Source organism: Pelophylax lessonae (assembly GCF_965119305.1).
Source record: "Pelophylax lessonae genome assembly, chromosome: 1".
NCBI lineage: Eukaryota > Metazoa > Chordata > Amphibia > Anura > Ranidae > Pelophylax > Pelophylax lessonae.
The window spans coordinates 452566863-452592936 of record NC_138768.1 but is presented as its reverse complement, the minus strand read 5'-3'; the positions used below and the strand labels follow the sequence as shown (position 1 = coordinate 452592936).

The following is a 26074-nucleotide window of genomic DNA, read 5'->3' as shown; positions in this document are numbered from 1 at the left end:
TAGATCGATCGATCTTCAAACCTTTTAGATCGATCGATCTTCAAACCTTTTCGATTGATCGATCTTCAAACCTTATCGATCGATCGATCTTCAAACCTTTTCGATCAATCGATTGATCTTCAAACCTTTTTGATCGATCGGTCTTCAAACCTTTTCTATCTATCTATCGATCTTCAAACCTTTTCTATCTATCGATCGATCGATCTAAACTTTTCAAACTTTCTGGTCAGGCTTTCTCAAGCCAACTTAAAGTTTGTCTCGACAAACTTTTTTTTCTAGTTCTTGTATATTGTGATATGCCAGGAATTTATTCATGGAGACATATATAGTTACTAAAAGGTCCACTTCAATGTAAGAATACAGCGTTTATTGTTGCCTTATGGAATATTGCAAAATTGTAGAAAGGATTCTGGTTGGTGTCAATTTACATCCCAGTGCAGCTTGGAATAGACTTTGTTTAGTGATAGGAGTCTAGCTTGGTTATCTTATTTTGGTGGTCGTGGAAAAGTGCCTTGCAGTCGATGTAGTGGTTCCATATATTGGTGACCAAGGGAGAAGGATCCTTTATATTAACACCTTCCCGTCTTAGATGGCAGGGTGGGCTTTTCGTCCTTCTGGCGCTGACTCTCCAAGGAGCTGTCACGGGGAAGAGAGAGAGAGGAATAAAGCTGGTCGATAATGACAGAGCGCGGAGCGCGGATCATCCCGCTGTAACAGCTTTGATTGTAATTGCCGGGCGCTCGCCGACACACACAGTCCCGCCTCCTAGCCCGGCTTCTTTGATAGATGTCACACGTCCTGGTTGGCCAGGTGTTCTGTCCATCAAAGAAGCCAGGCTAGGAGGCGGGACTGTGTGTGTCGGCGAGCGCCCGGCAATTACAATTGAAGCTATTACAGCGGGATGATCCGCCGCTCTGTCATTATCGGTCAGCTTTCCTCTTCCTCTCTCTTCCCCTGACCAGCCCCACGCTCGCCCTACATCATTTTCCACTCGCAAAATGAGAGCAGGCGAGTGGAAAATTTGAGGGCTGGCCTAGAGTGAGCACTTCTCTTCTAAAGACACAGTATGGTTGATTTACTAAAAATCTAAAAAGCCAAACCGTTTCCAGTTTTTTTTTGTTAATTTTTAATTGAACAAGCTGATTAGCTGCACCAAGTTTTGCACTCTCCAGTTTTGGTAGTCAACCCCGGGAAGTGTGCTACTGGCATATGAAAAACCTGAAATAAAATAAACTACAGCTGTGGTACTGGGAAGCTGCCATTCTTGGGTTTGGATACAGTTTCGCCACCTTGTGTGGGCCAACTCGTATTTATAAGGCCCCTTTCACAGAGGCTTTCCGATCAGGTCCGCCTCTGTTTTTCAGGCGGACCTGATTGGACGCTCCATGTACCTCCGATGGAGTAGCGGCTGATATCCGATCTGATCCTTTCCATGAAATCCAGACGGATGGTAACTCTATTTTCCATCCGTCTGGAGGATTGGATGAAAACGGACAGGTGGTCCATTTTCATCCGATCTCCCATAGAGGAGAGCGGGGCTCTGATAAGTCCGTCTCAGCACAGTGAGCGGAGACGGGCCTGTCATCCACCTGCTCAGCGGGGATCGGCGGATTTATCCCCGCTCAGCAAAACGGAGTCAGCCAGGCGGAAAGCCCGCGTGAAAGAACCCCAAGTGAGCATGCAAGCCTATTTATAGTCCCTTACCCTTATAAACACCTAATTTCAGAGGGTCAATCTTTTAATAGAATAGATTTAATAGATTAACGTTTTAAATGCTTATTAAGTGGATGATTGTTTGTCCCTTTTTACTAGCTTTATCTGTACATCAGGTTGCAGCCCAGGGGGAGCTGACTCAGCTCAAGGAATATCTGCAGAAAGGTATATTCCTCTCATTTTACACAATTGTCAACTGTGTGCGTGCTATCGGCTGGGCATGCCTACTATTTCTTTAATCTTTTTTTTTCCCTAGATGAAACTTTACTAAATCGACCAGATGAGCGGGGTTTTACTCCTCTAATGTGGGCTGCTGCTTTTGGAGAAATTGAAACTATTCGTTATCTCTTGGAAACGGTAATGTTTTTTTGTTTTGTTTTTTTACTGTGTAGCTATTGAAAAATGATGCACACTAAAGTACTATCATATTCTTAAAAAACACTTTAAAACAAACCCTTGTTCACCGTTCACCTCTGTAGCTGTAAGCTTTATAAAGGAATTCATCTTTAAAGCTCACATCAGAGACATGAAAATCTAAGAAGTTTCCTATTACTTTCCATTGTAGCAGGATTTTGGAAGCCTTTCAGCCTTGTAAGCAGTTAGAAATTGACTGACGTTGGGCTTTAGAGTCTTTGATATATTCTATTTGGATCTTTAAGAAGAATATACCTCCTGGTACAAACAGCTAGAGACATTATGGATGACGTTTTTAAAGCTATTTTCTTTCTCATTCATTGATGGCCGGTTGCTTACAGAAGGAATGGACACTGGCAAACTATTTGTGGGCCAACCCAGTATAAACCCCACTTACTGCCAGAATGCCTGTTTTTTTTTTTGCTTGTGTACTAGAAGGACAGACACCTTTTTCCCTATTCAGCTGAGAGCAATCTAACCTTTTTCCTAGGTACCATTTTTTTTTTCTTCAAAAAGTTTCTGACTTAACCACTTAAGCCCCGGAAGATTTTACCCCCATTCCGACCAGGGGGTATTTTGCGATTCGGCACTGCGTGAATTTAACGCACAATTGCGCGGTCGTGCGACGCTGTACCTAAACGAATTTGACGTCCTTTTTTCCCACAAACAGAGCTTTCTTTTGGTGGTATTTGATCACCTGTGCGATTTTTTGATCACGCGCTATAAACAAAAAAAGAGCGTCAATTTTGCAAAAATAGCAATATTTTTCACATTTTTTTATATGAAATTCCCCCAAAAAAAAATGTAAAAATCAAAATTTTTAAAAATTTTCGGCCAATTTATTTTATGCTACCTATGTTTGGTAAAAAAAATCGCAAAAAGCGTATTTTGATTGGTTTGCGCAAAAGTTATCGCGTTTACTAACAAAGGGAAAGATTTTTGTCATTTTTGTTGTTTTTTTTTTTAACGCGTAATGGCGGCGATCTGCGATTTTTTTTTGCGGTACTGCGACATTGCGGCGGACAGATCGGACCCTTGACTGACATTTTTGACACTTTTGGGGTTACCAGTGACATTTCTACAGTAATCAGTGCTATATATATGCACTGTTACTGTAAAAATACACTGGTAGTGAAGGGGTTAACTTTATTTGGAAGGGAGGGGCTGTGTGTGTCCCTAGGGGCGTGGTTTCTACTGTGATTGGCTGTGGCTCTAGCTGTAAAGACACTGATCAACGGATCTACATACCAGATCCGTTTTATCAGTGTCTTTGCAGCGAAGAGAATGACAGGCAGTTTGTTTACACAAGCTGCCTGACATTCTCCCTCTCCCCCGCCGATCGCCGAGTGACCGGCGGACATCGGGTCCGCTGGTCACACGCGCGGGGGGGTCCGTGACCACGCGGGAGCGGGAGCGCGCCCCGGGGGGCGCGCGCTCGCTCCCTAGACCCTCACAAGCAAGCAACGTAGCCCTACGTTAGTTTGCCTGTGAGGGGCTGACCGCCGACGTAGATAGTCGTGCGGCGGTCGGCAAGTGGTTAATGCAGCTATCCAGGTGAGCTATTCCTTTTCTTGACTTTGTTTTGCCATACCTGGACCCCATTGGACTGAATACTGTGGAGCTACCCAGGAATATGACCTTTAGCCACTGGGCTCTGCGTTAGGGCAATTATAGACTTAGATGTATTGGTAAAAGTTAGTTGCACTCTCCAGGTATAGAGCCGTGGCACATACTCAGGTATGACCTTGTCTCTGAAGACTCAATTTGTGAGTAGGCTTTACCAGCTGCTTGGGCTTCATGAGTAACTGAGACCTTGCATCATATCCTCAGCCTTCAGTTGCCTTCGAGCCATTAGTACTCCCTGTTCAAACTCTACCAACAGCTCCAGGAATGCTTTTCAAAAATCTGATGTCTGCAGCCTAGCATCATATTGCCCTCCCCTCCAAGAGTGTATTTCATCATCAAAAGTTTTTTAGCTGTATTGAGTATGGCTGGTTCCTTTTCCCTTTCAGCTAAGGCTTTCACTATAGTCATGCAAAACTTTATGTTCAAAGTCGCTTAGTTATTCCCAGAGTCCACATTGCACTGCCACACTTTCTCCCACATAGAGTCTGTATCTGATTTGCCCACAGAGACTCTACTGACTCAGAATCGCTCTGATCTTTTCCAGATAAAAACTTATCAGAGATTGGAAACACCCTTACAAGCTGTGTGAACCCCCCCAAATGTTTATTAACTCTATAAACATTTGGAATATGATTTTGTTCAAAAGGGAATTTTTCCCACTTTGGAATCTGGCAGTGTCCCACCTTAATAAAGCAAGCAGTATACCAGTGATGGATGTTCATGTCATTAAAGCAGATCTTCCTCCTCTCCACCTAATAAAACTGACTACCTAAAATCCTTAAAACATTCTGCTAACTGAAACTAAGAAAGTAGTACTACTTACCTGCTATCACCTCCCATGGATTCCTCAGTCTCAGCACTTGTGTCACTCGCTGATCACTAACTCACACTGATGAGGAGAAGGTACGTGTAGCAGCACAATTCATTATCCATGCTCCACCAGAGAGGGAGTTCAACAAAGTATTTAATGGTTGATGACAGGAGGAGCATTGCTGCAGGAGAAGGTGCTTTTCTGGAGGGGACGTATCCCGGCCCTGGGGGTCACAAAAGCTCTAATGGTCCTAGTGTCGTAAGGCACATAGGACCCATATGATCCGGTGAGTGTGAAATCTTTCTATCTTGTCACAGTGGAGCAGAAGGAGTGACACCAGGGATAAAGTAGAAAACCTATCACAGCAGCACTAAGCACCAATCACTGTGCACTTTACTTTTGAACTGTCACCACTGAGAAGTCATCTTATAATTTATATATATGAACTTTTTGCACATGAAATTTTGCACATGATTTTTATGAGAGTATTTATATACCTCATGCATTGCATATGAATTAGCAATAATTTATCTATTTATTTAAATTATCTTTTATATGTATATGTGAAAATGAATTTACCACTTGAGTCCACGGGGGTTATATGCACTTTAATAGGTTTGAACTTAAAATAATACCAGGATTGTGTTATTATTAATTAATTTTCACCCAGCAAGCGCTATAGGTAATCTTATATAAACAGATTACTCCACACATAAACTAACTCACACTGCCAATAAAATAAAATAACAAAAAACGTTCGGTATGATGCATGCACAAGCTGAGGCACATGACATTGTTAGGCTGACAGAAAATAATGAAGCCAGCTGTTAGTAATGTGAAAAATATGTATGGTTGCCTGCATCTTGGAAAAACCAAGATCATAGAGACCCCTGCTGCTAGCCATCACTTTGTGTGCCAAACCACAGCTTAAATCCAACAGAAAAAATGATATATAAATGTGGGCGCTAGGTGTCTTTCCAATCTACTAGTCTGTAATCCTCTTCTCCATATAAAAGGACAACCTTATATGGAAAACTTGTATAAACCCCAATTTATATTACAATGTATTCATACAAATAAATATATATCGTCCTCCTTCTCCAGTGTAAAAAATATTTAGAGAATCCAGCAATATTTTTGAAGTTGATATGCCAACTTATACAGTCCACTTTAGTGCCCTAGTGATTTAGTTCAATTGTGCTCTGATCATGCATGAAAGTGACAAGTGCTTTAGATCTTCGTGTGCCCTCTACACCCTTCCACACACTGTCACTCACCAGATATAAAGACCCAATTTGTTGTGGGTCAGCTTGTGCTCAGGTTTAGTTAGGCTGTTATTTCCCCACTCCTCTCCTCCTTTGGCTCCAAATCAGTATATTGCTCCAAGAAAGGAGATCAAATACACTCCATAGCATAACCCGGTTTTAATGATCAATAGCTTGCAGAAATATCAAATACGCTGATATCCATGTGAGAAAGGACGACTACTGCTAAGATCCCTGGGTGCCGGCTTAGGCACGGAAAAATGTGAGTTTTATTCCTATTTGATATTTCTGCAAGCTATTCAATAATAAAATGGGGTTACGTTATGGAGTGTGTTTGAGGGCCCATGAAGATTTAAAGTACTTTCATGCATGATCGGAGTACAATTGAACTGCATCACTGAGCACTAAAGTGGACTGTATAAGTTGGCACATGAACTTCTTGTTTATTGCTGAATTCACTATATATTTTTTACACTGGAGAAGGAGGACAATAAATATTTGTGTGAATACATTGTAATATAAGTTGGGGTTTTCCATATAAGGTTGTCCTTGGAGAAGAGGATTACAGAGTAGTAGGTTGGAAGAACACCTAGCACCCACATTTATATATCATTTTTTTTCATCTGTTGGTAATATTATATGCCTGAAGGAAAAAAAAGACTTTCTACCAGATTTTGCAGCTCATGACCTCATGTGCTTCACGTTGTGCATGCACCATATAAAAATTAAGCTACTCTCTAAAAAACTTTTTTTTTTTTAGTAATTACAAGCTAGGAAAGAAATTCCCTTATAGGCACTGGACACAATGCCTTTCCAGGGGACATCTTTCAGGCCAGGGCTATGCCACTATTGCCTTTAGGGAAATCAGGAAGCGCACACAAAAAAATGTAAGTAAAAGCAAAAAATAAAAATATCATGTCGGATGATTTCATATCAGCATGCAGAGCTGAATGCTTAGGTGAATTTTATTGAAAGGGGAGAAAGGTTTGCTTTAAAGGACCTAAATGATATGCTGTTCATTTCTAGAACCTCTTTCTAGTGTTCTTGCTGGTGAGTCCTGCTCCTCACCTCTATCTTGGCTGTAACTTTACTTTGCCAGGCTGTGGCTGACTAGTTGAAATTCTTTAAAAGGGATCTTATCACTGGTGCAGTTAATCCTGGCCTAATGTGTAGAGCAAATGGTTACAACTTCAAACTTCAGTTGTGACGGTTTGCTGGATGCTTCTCTTCCACATGGGTCTAATGTCAGCACACATGAGTAGGACACTTTGGCCAAAGTACTGGTCTGCAGATTGAGGATTGATCCCTGATGCCTGAGTGGTAAGTGTAGCCAACATCCCAATTGTTAATCTTAAAGCAGGGTTTGGTGCCTCAAGCCAAGGGGGTGGGACTTTATGGGCTAGTCAGGTAGTAAACTTGTAGTAAAATTGTATAACAATTTATTTGAAAAATAATAAAAAATTCATACAATGATAATCATCATAATTGTGCCAATGGGTTATAGACCCATGTGAGAAGGTGAGAAGAAAATAAAGTAATAAGTGACAGTGTGAAGGGTGACTTTGATATAGATCTCTGTCTGTAAGTGCTCAGCCAAGTGAGCTGTTTAGAGAGAGACTGTATATCTGGAGCTTCCGACGCGTTTCGGCCTGTATTGCCTTTATCAAGGAAGCGAGAGGGCCACCATCTTTGTAAAGATGGCCATGGAGAGACTACATAAGAGAATCTGCTTGATACTCACATCAATGATGCTACTGGTGGCAGGACCACTTGCTTCCTCAGCAGGACAAGCCTTTTCCCTCCTTATCTGTTAGGAAACATTTCTTGTTTCTCCATTCCAGCAACTTCCAAGTTGAGATCTTCTCAAGCTTAACTCCTTGTCTACCAGCAAGGTCAGGTGGCTGAAAGTCCACCAAATCCTTAGACAAGCCCTTTTTTCACATGAAGGTGCGTCTCCACTATCCAGAGCTGGGGGATATTTAACCTTTGCGGACAGCTTGCTTCTGAGTCAGCTTGGATGCAGAAGATGGTTATACCAGGGCCACAGAATAAAGTTTTGTTCCCTGTCCTAACCTCTGCTTTTCACCTCCCCCCCTTCCTATGTCACAGCACAAATCCGATCTCCATTTAGTCCTTTTGGGTCTTCCGAACCAAGGTGTCATTGCCCCCATTTCCTGTGGAGAGAGGATTTAAGGATTTTACTCCAATCTATTTAGAGTTCCTAAACCTAAAGAGGGGAGAGCATCAGCCCTATCTTGGATCTCAATGAATCCTATTTTGATAAACATTTGTCCCACTACCCCAAAATCACGAAAATCAACATAATCACCTTGATTCTACCATTTTCCATTCTTTAGCAAATAGATATGATTTTGAGGGATCATTTATGAACTTGCTATATGCATTTTAAAAAAAGGAGCTGGCCACCCAAGATACAAAATGGGAGGAAGGGCCTGGTAGATTTTCACTCTCCAGCGAAACATTAGCTGACTTCTTCTTTCCTTAAGGATGCCCACTGTAGAGTTCCCCTTAAGCTCCTTGTGCTCTGCTAGCTAACTCCAGTCCAGAGTATTTTCATAGAGAGACAGTTCAATGCCTGCTGCTGTATGGGAGACTGGCTCTGAACTTTACACAGTGATGATTCTTGTGGCTACCCGGACCTTGCCTATTCCATCCACAACAATAAAAACATGCACACAAAGCAGGTCAACTTGGGTATCCTGCATAAATTGTTTATTAGTGAGCAGGAAGCATGCTACAAACAGGCATCAAATCTCAGCTGTAATGTAGTATGCTTTCTGCTCTTCAATAAACCTCTTGATTTATGCATGATACCCTAGTGGACCCATTTTGCTTGCAAGTTTTTTTAGAGTATTTTCAGTTGGTTAGGTTTTTCGATGGCTAATAGATTACCAGTAGTATAATGTATGCCTGCAGCAAACAGTGCATCATTTTCTTCCTTGGCTAAAGAAAGTGTTAAATATTTCAACTGCTGGAGTATTATTCAGGTGGTAGGATCTCAATGCTACAGTGCATAAGCCCTCTAAATCAGTTTTAGTTACTACATTGGGTAGTGCCCTTATCTTAGTTGCAGGAAACAAAACACATAATGATCATGCATATTTTTAAAATCAAAATCTATCAACTACGTTAGAGGATCTGACTACACCATATGATATTGATAGTGAATTAAGTATATAGACATGCTAATTACTTTTTGTTTTTTTTTGTACAAAAATACATTTAAAATCAGACCTGTTGCACAAAATGCTCAACATTGCTCATTTCTTTTTGAAGGGTGCTGATCCCCATATCCTGGCCAAAGAACGAGAAAGTGCCTTGTCCTTGGCCAGCACTGGAGGATATTCTGATATTGTGACCCTGCTCCTAAACCAGAAGGTAGACATTAACAGCTATGATTGGGTAAGTAAATATATGACACGTTAACTATAATGAGGATGAGGTCAAAAAGGTGTGTGATCCTTTTCTGCTTGAGTTCAAACTTACACATGAGTAAATGAGTCAAAAGAAATAATAATCCCTTATCGCACAGGTCGCACTGAAGTTCAAGTTAGACAACGTAATTCTTCAAGGCAAAACAAGGCTGCTTTTGCTGTTCTGACTTTTTAGCTAAACAACTTCTTGAGTTGTAAATGTTTGTTTGTAAAGCAATGATTGTTTTTTAAAATCGTTATTTAGTGGAATGCATCAAAATACAAAAGCATGACTTGACATATAGATCCAGTATAGACAGACCTTTGTGAGCATTTTTCGTGAAAAGGGCGACTTTGATCAACACACAATAAATGCTACAATATTACATAGGAGGCTCACACATCAGGCAGAACTGCTAGCAGAATGTATGGTACGGACAAAGAGCCTTAAAGGTACATGATGAAACAAATAGGTTGGTATCTCAGTGAACTTAAGAAAAAGAAAACAGAGGGTGGCAAATGTGCATGTACCATATACAACACAATATTAAATGAACAGTGTAACCGGGTAGTAAACACAAAACAGCATTTGTTTTTTTTACTTTTTTCTTTTGGATGGAAAAGGTGACACCCTAAGGCGCCTAGACAGGGAAGGGAAACTGGAGTAAAAACAAAAACTGATAGGGCCCCCTTCCCCTGGCTGGAAGTGACCGAGGACATGCAGTATCTCACAAAAGTGAGTACACCCCTCACATTTTTGTAAATATTTTATTATATCTTTTCATGTGAAAACACTGAAGAAATGACACTTTGCTACAATGTAAAGTAGTGAGTGTACAGCTTGTATAACAGTGTAAATTTGTTGTCCCCTCAAAATAACTCGACACACAGCCATTAATGTCTAAACCGCTAGCAACAAAAAAGTGAGTACACCCCTAAGTTATAAAGTCCAAATTGGGCCCTAAGTGTCAATATTTTGTGTGGCCACTATTATTTTCCAGCACTGCCTTAACCCTCTTGGGTATGGAGTTCACCAGAGCTTCACGGGTTGCCACTGGGGTTCTCTTCCACTCCTCCATGACGACATCATGGAGCCGGTGGATGTTAGAGACCTTGCACTCCCCCACCTTCCCTTTTGAGGATGCCCCACAGATGCTCAATAGGGTTTATGTCTGGAGATATGCTTGGACAGTTCTTCACCTTTACCCTCAGCTTCTTTAGGAAGGCAGTGGTCATCTTGGAGGTGTATTTTGGGTCGTTGTGTTGGAATACTGCCCTGCGACCCATTCTCCGAAGGGAGGGTATCATGCTCTGCTTCAGTATGTCACAGTACGTGTTGGCATTCATGGTTCCCTCATTGAACTGTAGCTCCCCAGTGGCGGCAGCACTCATGCAGCCCCAGACCATGACACTCCCACCACCATGCTTGACTGTAGGCAAGACACACTTGTCTTTGTACTCCTCACCTGCTTGTCGCCACACACACTTGACACCATCTGAACCAAATAAGTTTATCTTGGTCTTATCAGACCACAGGACATTGTTCCAGTAATCCATGTCCTTAGTCTTGGTTGTCTTCAGCAAACTGTTTGCAGACTTTTTTTGTGCATCATCTTTAGAAGAGGCTTCCTTCTGGGATGATAGCCATGTGACCAATTTGATGCAGTGTATGGTCTGAGCACTGACAGGCTGACCCCCCACCTCTTCAACCTCTGCAGCAATGCTGGCAGCATTCATACCTCAGTTTCCCAAAGACACGCTCTGGATATGACGCTGAGCACTCAACTTCTTTGGTTGACCATGGCGAGGCCTGTTCTGAGTGGAACCTGTCCTGTTAAACCACTGTCTGGTCTTGGCCACCGTGCTGCAGCTCAGTTTCAGGGTCTTGTCAATCTTCTTATAGCCGAGGCCATCTTTGTGTAGAGCAGCAATTCTTTTTTTCAGATCCTCAGAACTTCCAGTGACCAATCCCCCGGCAGTGCAGCCAGAGGTGGAAAGAAGAGGAGACAGGGGCAGTGCTGCCGGGGGTGGGGGGCAGAAGAGGATCGGTGTCTGCAATAAGACAGTACAGCCAGACTTCTTGCTCAGCAGGTGCCCGGGCCCCTCTTTTGAACAGTTCGGGCCTGGGCCCAGTACAGGAGGGCTGGCTGTACTGCCTTATCAGCAGCTCTGAGTGGGGGCAAAAAGGGGGACTACAGCGTGCAGAAAGATTTGTGGGCAAATAAGAGTATGTGGTTTTTTTGTTCTTTAGAGAGTGTTGTGTTCAGGTCCCTTGCCCATTTTTGTAAATACGGAGGTCCTGCTTGAAAGCCAAATCAAGCAAGGTATGATGAGAAGAAAAAAGGCTTTTTCGAATGAAAATTCTTTTTATGTAAAAGATAGAAACATAGACAACAAACCGACTATAAAACGGTTTCATAATTTTATAATCTTGTTTACATAAAATTGACTCCAAGTCAATTTTCAGGTGTATGCCTTTCCAAATCATGTCCAATCAACTGAATTTACCACTGGTGGACTCCAATCAAATTGTAGAAACATCTTAAGGATGATCAGTGGAAACAGGATGTACCTGAGCTCAATTTTGAGTGTCATGGTAAAGGCTGTAAACACTTATGTACATGTGCTTTTTTTCCCGTTTTTTTATTTTTAATAAATTTGCAAAGATTTTAAACCAACTTGTTTAACGTTGTTATTATGGGTTATTTTGTGTAGAATTTTGAGGAAAATAATGAATTTAATCGATTTCGGAATAAGGCTGTAACAACAGAATGTGGAAAAGGTGAAGAACTGTGAATACTTTCTGGGTGCACTCTAAATGTTGGAAATTCAACAGGAATAGTTGAGATAAGCCAGAAGGAATATGGATCCCAAGGCATTTTAATGATTGTCGGCTTCATTTGAAAGGGAAACTGCACTGAATTATTTACAATTGTTGAAGTGTGGGGGATACATTAAGAATTTCTGATCTTGATCAGTTACCTTTTGAAATTACTCTCCAAGTCATTTTTAACACAGCGGAGCTAGTTATTTTGATACAAATGTGCACACACTGCGAGTTTCTTACATAAACTTTTTGTTACAGAATGGAGGGACGCCATTACTGTATGCTGTAAGAGGGAATCATGTGAAATGTGTGGAGGTGTTATTAGGTAATATTATTAAAACTTTCTTCCCTAGCTGAACTATTCTATCAGTGAAGTGGTCTAGTTTGTTTTGGGAAAGGGAAGCGTGCCTGTTCAGGAATACGTGAAAGCATTATTTTCTACATCATGACAATTCTGTTTCTAGTTTTCAGAAACATATGTAAAAGAAAGCAACAAATCAGATTGTAACACTAATGCTCAAAGTATAGTGTAATCTATAGGAAGATACATTGAGGGGCTGTGATTTGTGATGTTAACAGGGAGGGGGGTTATGAATGTATAAATAACATATGTATATGTTAATGTATAAATAATGTGATCCTTTTATAAAGTCAGCCACATTAATAGATTTTTGAATATGAGTGTGTTTGTACATTTTAACCTCCTTTTTTTTTTTTTTTTTTAACATGCTTATTTTATACCAACAGAGAGAGGAGCTGACATAACTATGGAGGCAGATTCTGGATATACCCCAATGGATCTTGCTGTGGCACTGGGTCATAAAAAAGGTATATGAAATATAATTTCACTGAAAGCAGAAGCTGTGCTCATAATTTTCAGCAACGTTCAGCTTTATAAAAGTTAACATGCTGGTCATAGTGGGTTAGTATGTAGTGTCCATTAGTTATAGATAACTGTGAATAATTGCCCTAGATTACTTGTTTCATGTCAATGTATGCAGCAATCTATAACCTGTAGCTAAAAAAAACATTTTCAAAGTTTATCAGCCCGACACATTTCCATTCGTATGTATGTGGGGATGGAGGGGACCGCACTACTGGGGGTCTGTGGAAGCAGCTAGGAGTAGGTGTAAAACACCCCTGCAGCAAGCGTATGACATAGGTTGCTGGAAGTGAAAGGGTAAAAGCACCTTTCAGGTTCAGGAGTGTAGACATAGATATTAATGGGAGTTTAAAGGATAAGTTTACCTTATGTTACATGTTACACCCATATTTAGGATGTAACATGTTCCGAACAGTCCGACCCCCTGCTATGACAGCTAGCTGTCACAGTTTAAAAAAAATATGGTGGAGCAGGGCTCTGCTCCGCGGCACTTATTCGTAGTGTCCTGTAAATGGAAAACTACAAGCTGTCGGCTTGTAGCTTTGAATACATTACCACAGTGCTGTTGAGCGCCGTGGTAGTTCATTCTCTCTTTCTGTCAGATTGTATCAGCTTTGCCAGACGGGGAGGTATGGGCAAGCAGGTACACTGGCAGATTTGCATGGCACCAGTGATCTACTGATCGCTGCTACAATGCTTTACAGGCTCCAAAGGAAAAAAATAATAAATGCTTTTTTTTTTTTTTTTTATCCGCAAAAAAATGTCCATTTATTATTTTTTTCCTACAAAGTGGTGAACTCCTTTTAAAGCAGAGACCTTGGTAAATGAAATGTTGGTAGTTTTTTTTTTTTTGGTCATGTGATATTTGCACAACTGTTTATCAATCCCATATTTTCAGTATAAAAAAAAAATAAATACACTAAAATAATTTTAGTAAGCACAAAGAAAATATACTACCCATTTTTGTGAAATATAGAGGAGAAATATGAGTTTGCTTTGAGTAAATTCCAAACATGTCAATCCTTAAACCTGTGTGGGTCTCTGAAATGATTACTCTAACGTACTGACCTGTACGACAATACCTAATATGTGTAGCAGAATTTTTTTTTCTCAAGTCGTCTTCCAGGACAGCTGATGAAACCTAGGGCTCCTCCTCCTACCAGGACAGGAAACACGTTAACCCCACCAAATAAAAGGCGGTCCTCCAGTCCTCACCCTTCAGTATTAGTGTTTCCTCCGGACAGGGGGTAACGTTTCCTAGGAACCTTGTTCTCTTAGTCTTATGGTCTGTCCTTTTGAGTCTATTCTGTTCCGGTGGGCCATCCTAGGCAGCAGCAGAGGCTGTGTTCCAGTGAGAGCACAGCTAATTCAGGGCTCCTTCCCTGTATCTGCTCCACATGTAGGGCGGAAGAGGTGGAGCTCCTGCGTTCCACGCTGGCTTCAGGAAGTGACAGGGTCACTTCCGGTCGCAGGGACGTCATCAGCGGGCACCGGAGATGCTGGTTCCGGTCTCTGTGAAGCGCGAACAGGAGATGCTGGGCGGCTGATGTTGTGTGAAGACCCAGCAGAGGCTGTGGGACACTAACGGAGCGGAATGGATTCCTCTGCAGTAACTGCCCAGGCAGCGGATGCAGGCTCTGGCATCAGCACCTCTCAGGTAAGTCTTGGGACTCTTCCTTCTTGCATATACGGGGGGGGGGTTCTCTCCTTCACCATAGCTAGGGGGCTTGGAAAAAGGGGCACTCTTCCTCTCTCCTGCACTGGGGTGTGTTTGAAGACTTGGGTGGCTAATGCTCAGACTAAATGTCGTTTAATGTCTTACAGACCAAGGCTCTGGACAAAGTCCCGGTGCAAACATCCACAAGGAAGTGTGCAGTTTGTTGGGCAAAACTGAGCTCCTCAAAGTAAAGTGGTCTGCCGTTCGTTCATAGACAGTTTAGTGAAAGATGATCCAGCTGTTTCCTCACAAAAGATGCTTACTTCAGTTAGAGATAACCTAACCCCTACCTTTTAGTTCTTTTAAGAGTATTATTGACAAAATGCAGTCTCCCTCTCAGAATCAAGGCTCAGCTAGACCAATGGATGGAGTTCCTCCGCAGGGTGCAGGAGGGAAGTCTGCGTCTCCCCATTCCTCACAGGAATGATCAGGGAAAGAGCCTAAGGATAGGGAATTTGTCAGGGGCTCTAGATACAAATTGTCATTAGAGGATGTGGTTGATTTATTAAAAGCTGTCTATGTTTCGCTGGAAATTAAAGAGGAGAAGGTTCAGTTATCTAAACATGATCTTATGTATGAGGGAATGCATAAGAAAAAGGCCAGAGTTTTTGGTTTTTTCTGTGCACAGTTCCCTTCTAGATACAATTGGATTAGAATGGGAAAATCCTGAAAATAAACCTTTTTTCTCCAGCAACCTGAAAAGGAGGTTTCCTTTTGATGACATGGCACAGTCGTGGAACAAGTATCCCAAGTTGGATGCCCCTCTCAAAGATTTCCAAAAAAGATGGATCTAGCTTTTGATGATATGGGTACACTTAAAGACCCCATGGATAAGAGAGGGGATATCGTGTTGCGCAGGGCCTGGGAGGCATCTACTATTAGTCTCAAACAGGCCTTAGAGTCTACTTGTATAACCAGACACTTGGAGTTATGGCTTTCACAAATACAGACTTGCTTGTCTGCCGGCACACCAAGGGATCAGATTATTAAATCTTTTCCACTTCTTTTCCAGGCAGTAGGTTTTTTGGCTGATTCCTCCGCTGAGGCGGTTAGGATGACAGCTAGGACCTCGACGTTAGTTAATTTAGCCAGAAGAAGTCTCTGCCTTAAAACATGGTCAGGAGACCCTTCTTCTAAATTGCACTTATGTAGTCTTCCCCTGACAGGCGACCATCTCTTTGGTCCCAGGCAGTGTTAATTTCGTCGACTAAAACCGACTAAAACGTTTTCGTCGACTAAATTAACACAATTTTAGTCGACTAAAATTAGACTAAAACTAAAACAATTCAGATGACTAAAATACGACTAAAACTAAAATGGCATTTTAGTCTTAAGACTAAAATACAACTAAAATGGCATTTTAGTCAAAAGACTATAACTAAATCGAAATTTGCTGCCAAAATTAGCACTGGTGCATGCTCAAAGCTTAATACCATAAATAATAACATATTTGATTTTTCACTCCAGGACCAGCAGTAGTATATAATGAGTTTGGAAATTGTAGAGAAATGCTTAAATAATGCATTACAAATTACAATTGAACTACACCCATTCGATTATAGATGACTAAAATGAGTTTCAGTCGACTAAAATGTACTGGAGTTTTAGTCGACTAAATACGACTAAAACTAAAACACTTGCAGAAGACTAAAATGGGACTAAAACTAAAATGCCATTTTAGTCCTAAGACTAAAACTAAATTGAAATTTGCTGCCAAAATTAACACTGGTCCCAGGTTACAAGAAGCTCTGGAACGTACTGCCGATAAAAAGAGCTTGTTTCTAGAAAAGAGGAAGTTCCCAACTCCTCTGAAGTTTTTTCGAGGGAAGGGGGGTAGACAGCAGGATCCGCAAGAAAAGGAGGCCAGTCCCAAGAAGCATTAGACTTGCCACAAAGGTAGGGGGGGGGGTCTTGTTTAACCCTCCTCAACCCGCCAAGCTGCAATAACTCATTCCGCAGAGTGGGGGGAAGATTAAGGGCCTTCCTCCCACAGTGGAAAGAGGTCACCTCAAGCCTTTTTATTCTAGATCTGGTGGCCAAGGGACACAGACTGGAGTTAGATGCTCGGCCTCCGGTGAGATTGTTATTCACCAGTCTACTTGGGGTTTGAGTGAAGGCTACTGTCCTGGGTCTCCAGTTAGGAGACTTAGTGGATCAGAATGTTTTGGTCCTAATTCTAGAAGCAGAGCAGGGCAAAGGGTTTTACTCCCACATGTTTGTGGTAAAGAAACCCTCCGGGAATTATTGCTTAATACTAAATCTACGTGCTCTAAAGCACTTTATCAGATACAAACCCTTTTGCATGGAATCAGTGTATTCCATAAGAAATTTGCTTTACCCAGGGTGCTTCAGGGCAACGCTGGACTTTAGGTATGTGGAAGTAAACATCCTTTTTCACCCAGCATACCAAAAGTTTCTACGACTAGCAGTAAGGCTAGGACCGGAGATCTGACATTTCCAGTTCCAAGCACTGCCCTTTGGGTTGTTGTCAGCCCCACGCATCTTTACAAAAGTCCTGGGGGAAGCATTGGCCCCGTTAACACAAAAATCTATTTTGATAATCCCATACCTGGATGACCTCCTAGTAATGGCAGATTTGTACCAAAAGCTAGAAAAAAGAGAAAAGGATCTCCGGATAATTTAGAAGTTCCTGAAGGAGTAAGGCTGGTTGGTCAACAAAGAGAAATCTTCTCTAAAACCTTCTCAAAGAGTGACATACCTCGGGTACGAGATTTCCTCACTAGATCAAAAGATTTTTATTCAGAGGATAAAGGTTTCAAAAATAGCTCAGAGGATGGCATCCTCGCAGACCAATCAGTGGATCTTGCTTAGAGATGTTTCAAGAGCCATAGGCCTTATGACCTGCTGTTTTCCAGCTGTGCCTCGGGCACGGTTTCAAAAAAGTCCTTTTCAACTATTCCTTCTAGGAATCTGTGATCTGTGACAGATCTCCAAGTTCCTTGGACTTGAAGGTAAAAATTCCCTCCAAAGTAAAGAGAACCCTGTGGTGGTGGAGGTCTTCATTTCACCTTACAAGAAGGTTGGAATGGGTCATTCCGATATAAAGAATAACAACGGATGCAAGCTCTTTCTGATGGGGAGCCCATCTTCAAGACAAGATAGCACAGGGAGAATGGTCCCCACTGGAAGCAGGAGCGTCATCAAATCAGAGAGCTCCTGGTGGTGCTGAGAGCCTTAGAGGTTTTTCAGGCAGACATCAGAGGACGCCATCTGAAGATCCGCTCCGACAATATTGCAACTGTAACGTACCTCAACAAACAAGGGGGTACAAGAAGTCAAACATTGCAGTTCAGAGGCAAATCTGGCCTCCATTTCAGCAATTCATTTGAAAGGGGCTCAGAATTGTTTGGCAGATTACCTCAGCTGCTATCAGGTGTGTCGGGACAATTGGGCCCTCAACCCGGAAATTTTTGCGGAAATTTCTGCCCGGTGGGGTCTCCCACAGAGAGATTTTTTCCCTGATTTCAAGGGATCAGTCTCTGGGGATCTACGCTTTTGCGAATCACTGGCATTTAACCTCTGTTATGCCTTCCCTCCTATCAGATTAATCCCGGAAGTCCTCTGGAAATTTCTCTTGGAAGACACCAACTTGATTCTGATATCCCCCTCTTGGCACAAAAGGCCATGGTTTTCATACCTACAGTCACTAGCCTTGGAGCCTCCAATGGCTCTACCTTTGAGATAGGACCTGCGGACTCAAGGTTCGATAGCTCATCCTCAGATGGCATCCTTAAACTTGACAGCTTGGTATCTGAAGAGCAGATACTAAGCTCCCAGGGGTTCTCAGACAAAGTTGTGAAAACTCTAGTTAGTTCTAGAAAGCCTACCACTAGAGCTATATACTGCAAAGTTTGGAAGAAATGTAACTCTTGGTTATCTGATAATCAAAACGTATTCCCTGACGTCCCATCTATTTTGGAATTTTTTCCGGAGGGTGCCAACAAGGGTCTATCCCTTAGTACTTTAAAGGTACAGACTGCAGCCATTAGCATTTTTTTCCAGTACTCCCTTCTAGAGAAACCCATTATAGCAAGGTTTTTTAGGGCTATCGCCAGGTCAAAACCAGTAGTAGTCAGATCGTGTCCTACCTGGGACCTTTCTCTAGTCCTTCCGGCCTTGGTGACTGTTCCTTTTGAGCCTCTGAAATATTTGCCAGTGAAATTTCTCACACTGAAAACTGCGTTCCTGATTGTAGTTACGTCAGCTCGCAGAGTCTGTGAACTTCAGGCCCTCTCTCAATTAGGGAGCCTTTCCTTATAATTTTTGATGACAGAGTAGTGTTAAAAACCGATCCAGGGTTTTTGCCAAAGGTAGCCTCTTCCTTTCATAGATCACAGGATATTGTACTACCAACCTTTTGTAATTTTCCAAAAAATGACAAAGAAAAGGATTTTAATTTTTTGGATGTCAGAAGGATTCTTCTTGCCTACCTAGAGGTTACCAAGACCTTTAGGAAGTCTGAAGCCTTATTTGTTCTTTTCTCAGGGACACACAAGGGTAATGGAGGCTCTAAGGCCACTATAGCCAAGTGGATAAAGCAGACAATCTCTGAAGCCTACAGAGTTAAAAATATTGCTCCGCCTTTTGTCAACGCACATTCAACAAGAGCTTTATCCACATCCTGGGCTGAAAGGGCTGGTGCCTCGCCGGAACAAATATGTAAGGCAGCTACCTGGTCTAATTTTTCGACCTTTGTTAGACATTATCACCTGGACCTCCTCTCTTCCCAGGAGCAGGCTTTTGGTCGAAAGGTTCTCCAGGCAGTAGTCCCTCCCTAGACTGGTAAGTTCTGGCTCAACGTCTCATGCGCTGTCCTGGAAGACGACTAGAGAAAAGCTGAGTTAGGCTTACCGGTAACTCCTTTTCTAAGAGTCTTCCAGGACAGCCAGATTCCCACGTGGTGATGTCTTGTATTATGCATATGTTTTACAGGAATGTCCTACGGTTCTCGAGAAATACTGAAGGGTGAGGACTGGAGGGCCGCCTTTTATCTCGTGGGGTTAACGTGTTTCCTGTCCTGGTAGGAGGAGCCCTAGGTCTCATGGGCTGTCCTGGAAGACTCTCAGAAAAGGAGTTACTGGTAAGCCTAACTCAGCTTTTTTTGTTATACGTAGGCACACCCAACCTGCAGGTTTAGATACATTGGGGCAGGAGGTTTTACTTTTTAAAATGTTTACTTTATTGCTACAGGGCTGTTGGTGGTACCTTACATGATGTGTGGAAGTGACCTAGCAGCTTCAGCTGCTTAAATCCCTTCCAACAGACAGCGGACAGGTCAGCTTAAAAATAATAAAATACATTTTCTGTGCACTGCCAGGAATCACATAAAAAGTTTCCAGTGATATATAATAAATCCCTGTGACGCTTTGCCATTGATATGTATATTTATTTGAAGTTGATGTAAAGTAGAACACCCCATAAATGTGCACATATAAAGTCTAATAGCATACCATAAATAATTAAAAGAATTCCAAATGAATGATAATTCATCAACAATTCTTGTGTAGTATTGTATCTAATTCCATGCTCCACCACCAATAGAAATGCTCGTTCACCTTGTCAGTGGATCTATATAAATATACAGATCACAATGCGCTTTGTCCAGTGATCTGGTGATATCTCCCGCCCACAAGCATTTCACAAGTGTCTCCAATAAGTAATATTAATAAGGCAGGTCCCCTTTAAATCACAGGCACCCTTCACCGTGTCTGTTTATAATATTGAAAAGAGGAAAGAATAGGCCTCCAATAGTGCAGCACCTGTTAATTGGTAATAAAATTATATAAAAAATGCAATACAGCTTACTCACGTGTTCTTTAGGAGTCTGACTCATTACCAGCATGAAAACATGTACTTTTCAGTTTTGGCTCGGGACTGGAAGTGACGTTACCAAAGCTCTGCCCTGAGCGTTACATCACTTGCCCCTGTGACTTCCTCAGGGTAGGAAGGAAGAAGTCACGTGGGCAAAAAGGCCATAAAAAAAAGGATTGGTAAGATGAAATTTTTGTTGTTGAATTGGCATTGTGAATTTTTAAAGCTGAACTCCAGCCAGATCTAAGACACAAATGAATGCCGTTCTTCATTTATTGATATCATTAAATATAGTGTTGTTTAGATGCAAGCAGTGTAAGTAACTGAATTTGATTTGGTATTTGCCCCATACAACCCCTTGTACAGCCATAGCCAAAGGTTTTTTGAGAATGTGAAAATTAATATTTGTGTCAAAGTCTGCTGCCTCAGTTTTTATGATGGCAATTTACATATATCCCAGAATGTTCTGAAGAGTGATCAGATGAATTGCAATTAATTGCAAAGTCCCTCTTTTGCCATGAAAATTAACTTAATCCCTCAAAAAAAAATTTCACTGCATTTGTGAACAAGGCATCAGGGCGCCCAAGAAAGTGCAGCAAGCGCCAGGGCACCACCAATGTAGAACTTGCTCAGGAATTGCAGCAGGCAGCTGTGAGTGCTTCTACATGCACAGTTAGGCAAAGACTTTTGGAGGATGGCCTGGTGTCAAGAGCAGCAAAGAAGCCACTTTTCTCCAGGAAAAACATCAGGGACTGACTGATATTCTGCAAAAGGTACCGGGATAGGACTGCGATTGTTTTTGACACTTTGTCTGGAGAAGAAAAGGTGAGGGGGGCGTGGCCTGGAAGGCAATGGAATAGGTCGCAAGCGTGCCTAGCTCCGCTCTCGGTCGATCCTGTATCTCCCATCCTGCGTGTCCCACGTCTGATCTTACTTACCGACCTGCGTGCCTTGCTCCCGGGTGTCTTGACTATGTCTCCGCCTAAAAAGTCCTCCTCTGCTGCCGCTGCTTCCCTGGACAAGTTTCGCCGACATGATCCAGGCCCTGTTCTGCAAGATGGCGCCGCGCCTCCTGCTCTGGACCTCTCTCAGGTATTGGACGCTATTTCCACATGTCAGGCAACTTTTACAGCCAAAATAGAGGAGGTGAAGGTGGACATGTCCCTGATCAGACAAGATCTATCCAAGCTTAGGGATCGGGTCACGGAGGCTGAGACTAGGCTCACACAGACAGAGGATGCTGTCCTTCCTTTACAACACACTGCTGAGGCACTTCAGCGCCAAAGACAACAACTTGCCCAGAAACAGGATGACTTAGAAAACAGGGCTAGACGCTGTAACCTTCGTTTTGTGGGGCTCCCTGAGGCTGCTGACCCCCCTATATTTTTGGAAAATCTGCTTATTTCCACATATGGAAGGGAGGCCTTCTCCACTACCTTTGCGGTTGAACGGGCCCACCGCATGCCAGCCCGCCGCCCCCCTGAGGGTGCACCGTCCCGCACATTTATTGCTAAACTACTCAATTACCGAGACTGGGATAAAGTCCTGTGCCTTACTAGGGAACCTGGAAATATCCCCTTTCAAAACGTGAATGTTATGGTGTTTCCTGACTTTTCTCTTGAAGTTCAGAAGCAACGATCACGTTTTACAGATGTTAAGAGAAGAAAAGGTCAGCACTACCATCAGTCCTGTGTCATGCCAACTGTAAAGCATTCTGAGACCATTCATGTGTGGGGTTGCTTCTCAGCCAAGGGAGTGGACTCACTCACAGTTTTGCCTAAGAACACAGCCATGAATGAAGAATGGTACAAAAATATACTCTGAGAGCAACCTCTCCCAACCATCCAAGAAGAGTTTGGTGAGGAACAATGCCTTTTCCAGCATGATGGAACACCTTGCCATAAGGCAAAAGTGAGAACTAAGTGGCATGGGGAACAAAACATTGAAATTTTGGGTCCATGACAAGGAAACTCCCCAGACCTTAATCCCATTGAGAACTTGTTGTCAATCCTCAAGAGGCTGGTGAACAAAAAAAATAAATTTACACAAATTCTGACAAACTGCAAGCATTGATTATGCAAGAATGGTCTCCCATCAGTCAGGATGTGGCCCAGATGTTGATTGACAGCATGCCATAGTGAATTACAGGGGTCTTGAAAAAGAAGGGTCAACGCTGCAAATATTGACTCTGATAAACTGTGGTGGTTAAGCCACTGCGTTGTCTTCATACAATCCTCTCTGTTTGATAATGATGGGTGTCGTTCTATACCTTATTTCAGAGCGCCCCTCGGCGCTCATGTGACCAGACTCCTCTCTCAATCTGACCACTACAGCTTGAGGGGCCAAGAATCTCCTGCTGACGTCAGTGGGGAGGAGAGAATGAGAGAAACGGGCAGTCACGTGAGCGCCAAATACTCAACCTATGAAATGCTTGTAATTATACTTTAGTATACCATAGTAACATCTGTCAAAAAGATCTAAAAACTCTGAAGCAGCAAACTTTGTAAAAATGTATATTTGTGTCATACTAAAAACTTTTGGCTACGGCTGTTCAACATCTCAGACTGGCAGAGGGAGGGGCAGTGCAAGAATCCAAAAAGCTGTGTTGCAGTGCCCTTTTGTCAGCAAAGAGCATGCTTAAAGAAAACAGCAAAGTGAGAGATGAGCAAGTGTTGCTTCTCCTTCCCTTTCCAGGCAAAAGCTGGGGTAAGAACAAGGCCCTAGATGTAGTATTTAATTGCAATAGAGAAAAATCAGCCCTCTTGTCCTGCCAGAGCTGTGTAAATTAAAGACCTGGATGGACAGAGACCGTTCTACATTTTAGTAGATGAAACAGCTCCCACTTATGTATTTGATCTGTGTGTTTAAACCATTTTGCATAGTTTATTACAGGGGTAAGCAAGCTTGACACTCCAGCCATGGTGACACAAATGCCATCATGCCTGTGACTATTTCATGCAGTGCCTCATGGAACTTGAAGTTCCACAACAGCTGGAGTGACGAAATTGCCTACCCCGTTTATAGGTACTAGGCATGTTCTATAGTTGCTACTTGCATTAAAGCAAAGTGACTGTGCTGTAGCTATAACATGGTTTTTGAGCTGAAGGACAATTTAAAACTGTTGACACACAGAAGACAGATATAACCCTGGAAGCCAATATAGAGTTAGAAAACAGAGAAATTAATGGACTTGAGATTGTTTTTTGTCAAGCTTATGGTGTTACAATTTTCTCTAGTCCAACAGGTCATTGAACATCACATCCTGAAATTGTTTCAGAGCCAAGCGTGACACAGTTGAGAGGAATAAGTAGAGAGATATATGAGCTCATCTTCATCTGCTGAGACATCTGACCGAGGTCATGGGCAAGATGCTACAGAACATACTAAGCAAGCTGGCATTTCTTTTGTAAAGGAAAAGACTTTATTGAAGCACCTGACAGAAGAATGCACATTCAGAATAGGAACATCTTTATCTAATCAACGTATCCAACACAGTATATTGAAGGAAAAAATCCATGGCTTGTGTTGGACCAGCAGGACGGGTACTTAAATGTTGGCTGCTGCCCTTGGTAAAAGTGCCTTGCCCAGCCATGATGGAGGGCCTGTGTAGGTGGCATTTTAGCATATCTTCTTCTGGAACTCCAGCATTGTTGAAACCATTATCATGGTACTGTATATGGTAAAACATGTTGTCATTCATTTAGGGAACTGCAAGGTATAAAGAGTTTTAGATGGACGGTTTATTTGATCCAGAAGCCTTTAAACTCTGGAGATCATCCTAGGTTAGGTTAAAGCTGTGTATCTACTTCACACAACGGCTTTATTTACATAAATATATATGCGTGTTTCAGTCAGCTAGAAGGTTGGCCATATGCATGCAGAAGTTTGGCAATGTAACAAAAAAAAAAATTCCAGCATTTTATCAAAGCTCTCAAAATATGATGTATGACATGCAGATAAGGGCTCCTGATCAGATTGATTCAGAATAATGATTTTATGAGGTCCCGGTTCACATAAGCCATCATTTTGTTGGGTTTCATTGGGGAACATTTTTTAAACCACAAATAATGGATTATTAGGAATTATTTATATTTCTGTGCTGCATAGTGGAAGACTCACACTTTTCACTTAATGCCCACTCAGTTACCCTCAGGCATGTGTAAAAGGTCAACAAATCTCTGTGCCTGTGTTATTATAATAATGCCATCTTACTTCTAAGGAAGCTTTGCCCTGTGCTCTCTTTTTGACAGAAGGGTCAAAAATGGAAAAAAAAAAGCTGTAAAAAATAAAGGCAAGTGAGAAGCCTAGGCAGGCTGGCATAAGGGTTTATGCACGGTTGCAGCCTGTTGGGCAGCCAGCAGATTTTTGTTTGCAGGGTTTTTTCTAGGTTTTAATGAGCTGAATGGCAGTGTGCCTCACCTAGGATTGGGCAAAGGAAGATATACTGCAACCTGGAGCAGGGCTTTGCATTATTCTGATTAAAGGCGAATGAGACCTGCAGGGATGCACTAGTGCTGTAGTGGCTGGGGAAGAACCCGCAGGAACACAGGTTTTCAACTCACCCAGAAGTATCAGATTGGGGTCAACCGCAGCAAGTCTGGTAAGTATGATTAATTGTCATCTAGAGGGTGGCTCATTTTAAATTTTAGTCCCTTTCATTTATTATTGCAAAGGGCTTTACAGAATGTGTAGAAGCATTTATTTCTTGAACACTGCTGAGCAGCAAAATCTGACTGTTTAGTCCTAATAGACAGGAATACTGTACTACTTTTTTATACCAGAGCATATATAGCAGTGGGCAGAAATCATGGTTTGAACAGGGTCTTGTAAAAAAAAAAAAAAAAAAAGCACAAGTGTCTGCTGTCTCAGTATTTACAGTCACTTAGGCATACGTGTATATTTTTGACTTGGTTCATCAGATTATGATAATTTTTACAAACTAGAAAGGATTTTTTTTTTTTTTGTTTTTAAGCATGGCTTATATATAAAGCAGAGTAAACATGGGGATGTGAAATAAATAATGCATTTAATCCGCTTTAACTAATCCAAGCAAGATGATTTAGCAGAGTTCCACCCATTTTTTTTTAAATGTCCAATCATTGTCATGCCCATTCGGAATGCTATTATAAAGGCAATATTTTTTATTAACTTATTTGCAATTATTTTATGCAGCACTTCTGGCTGCGGTCACCTAGGCGATTTCGTCACTAGGGGATTCACATGGACTCCTGGGATATCAGTGTCATCTATCTCAGGAGTCCATGGGAATTGCCTAATACTTAAACAGCGCCACGCACAATATGGAGGTGCATGCTGGGTATTCTTGGGAAATGAAGACCAGAGAGCTTCAGGTGCCAACAGCAGAGATAGACCCTGCCTGCTTCCAAGTTCAGGTTGCTTTTGCATGATTTAAACATAAAATAAAAGGACCACATTAATGACATTAAATGTTGCAGTTGAAATGGACCCAATTACGGCAGAGTATTTAAAAAAAATAAAATAAAATGAATTAGGGGACACAAACTCCACTTTAAGAGATTGCAACTGGAACA

At 42.0% G+C, this 26074-nt stretch overlaps 1 protein-coding gene across 1 annotated transcript in view; it reads left to right on the top strand.

Annotated features, from left to right (window-relative positions):
- Positions 1-24173, top strand: part of RFXANK (regulatory factor X associated ankyrin containing protein) — a 34117-nt gene extending 9944 nt beyond the window's left edge. Inside the window, exons 4-9 of the mRNA XM_082268227.1 lie at positions 1813-1878; positions 1970-2070; positions 9127-9252; positions 12349-12415; positions 12838-12918; positions 23759-24173. Coding sequence (XP_082124353.1) covers positions 1813-1878; positions 1970-2070; positions 9127-9252; positions 12349-12415; positions 12838-12918; positions 23759-23811 — 494 coding nt within the window. The 3' untranslated portion in view covers positions 23812-24173. The remainder of the gene's footprint in view (positions 1-1812; positions 1879-1969; positions 2071-9126; positions 9253-12348; positions 12416-12837; positions 12919-23758) is intronic.
- The last annotated feature ends 1901 nt before the right edge of the window (positions 24174-26074 follow it).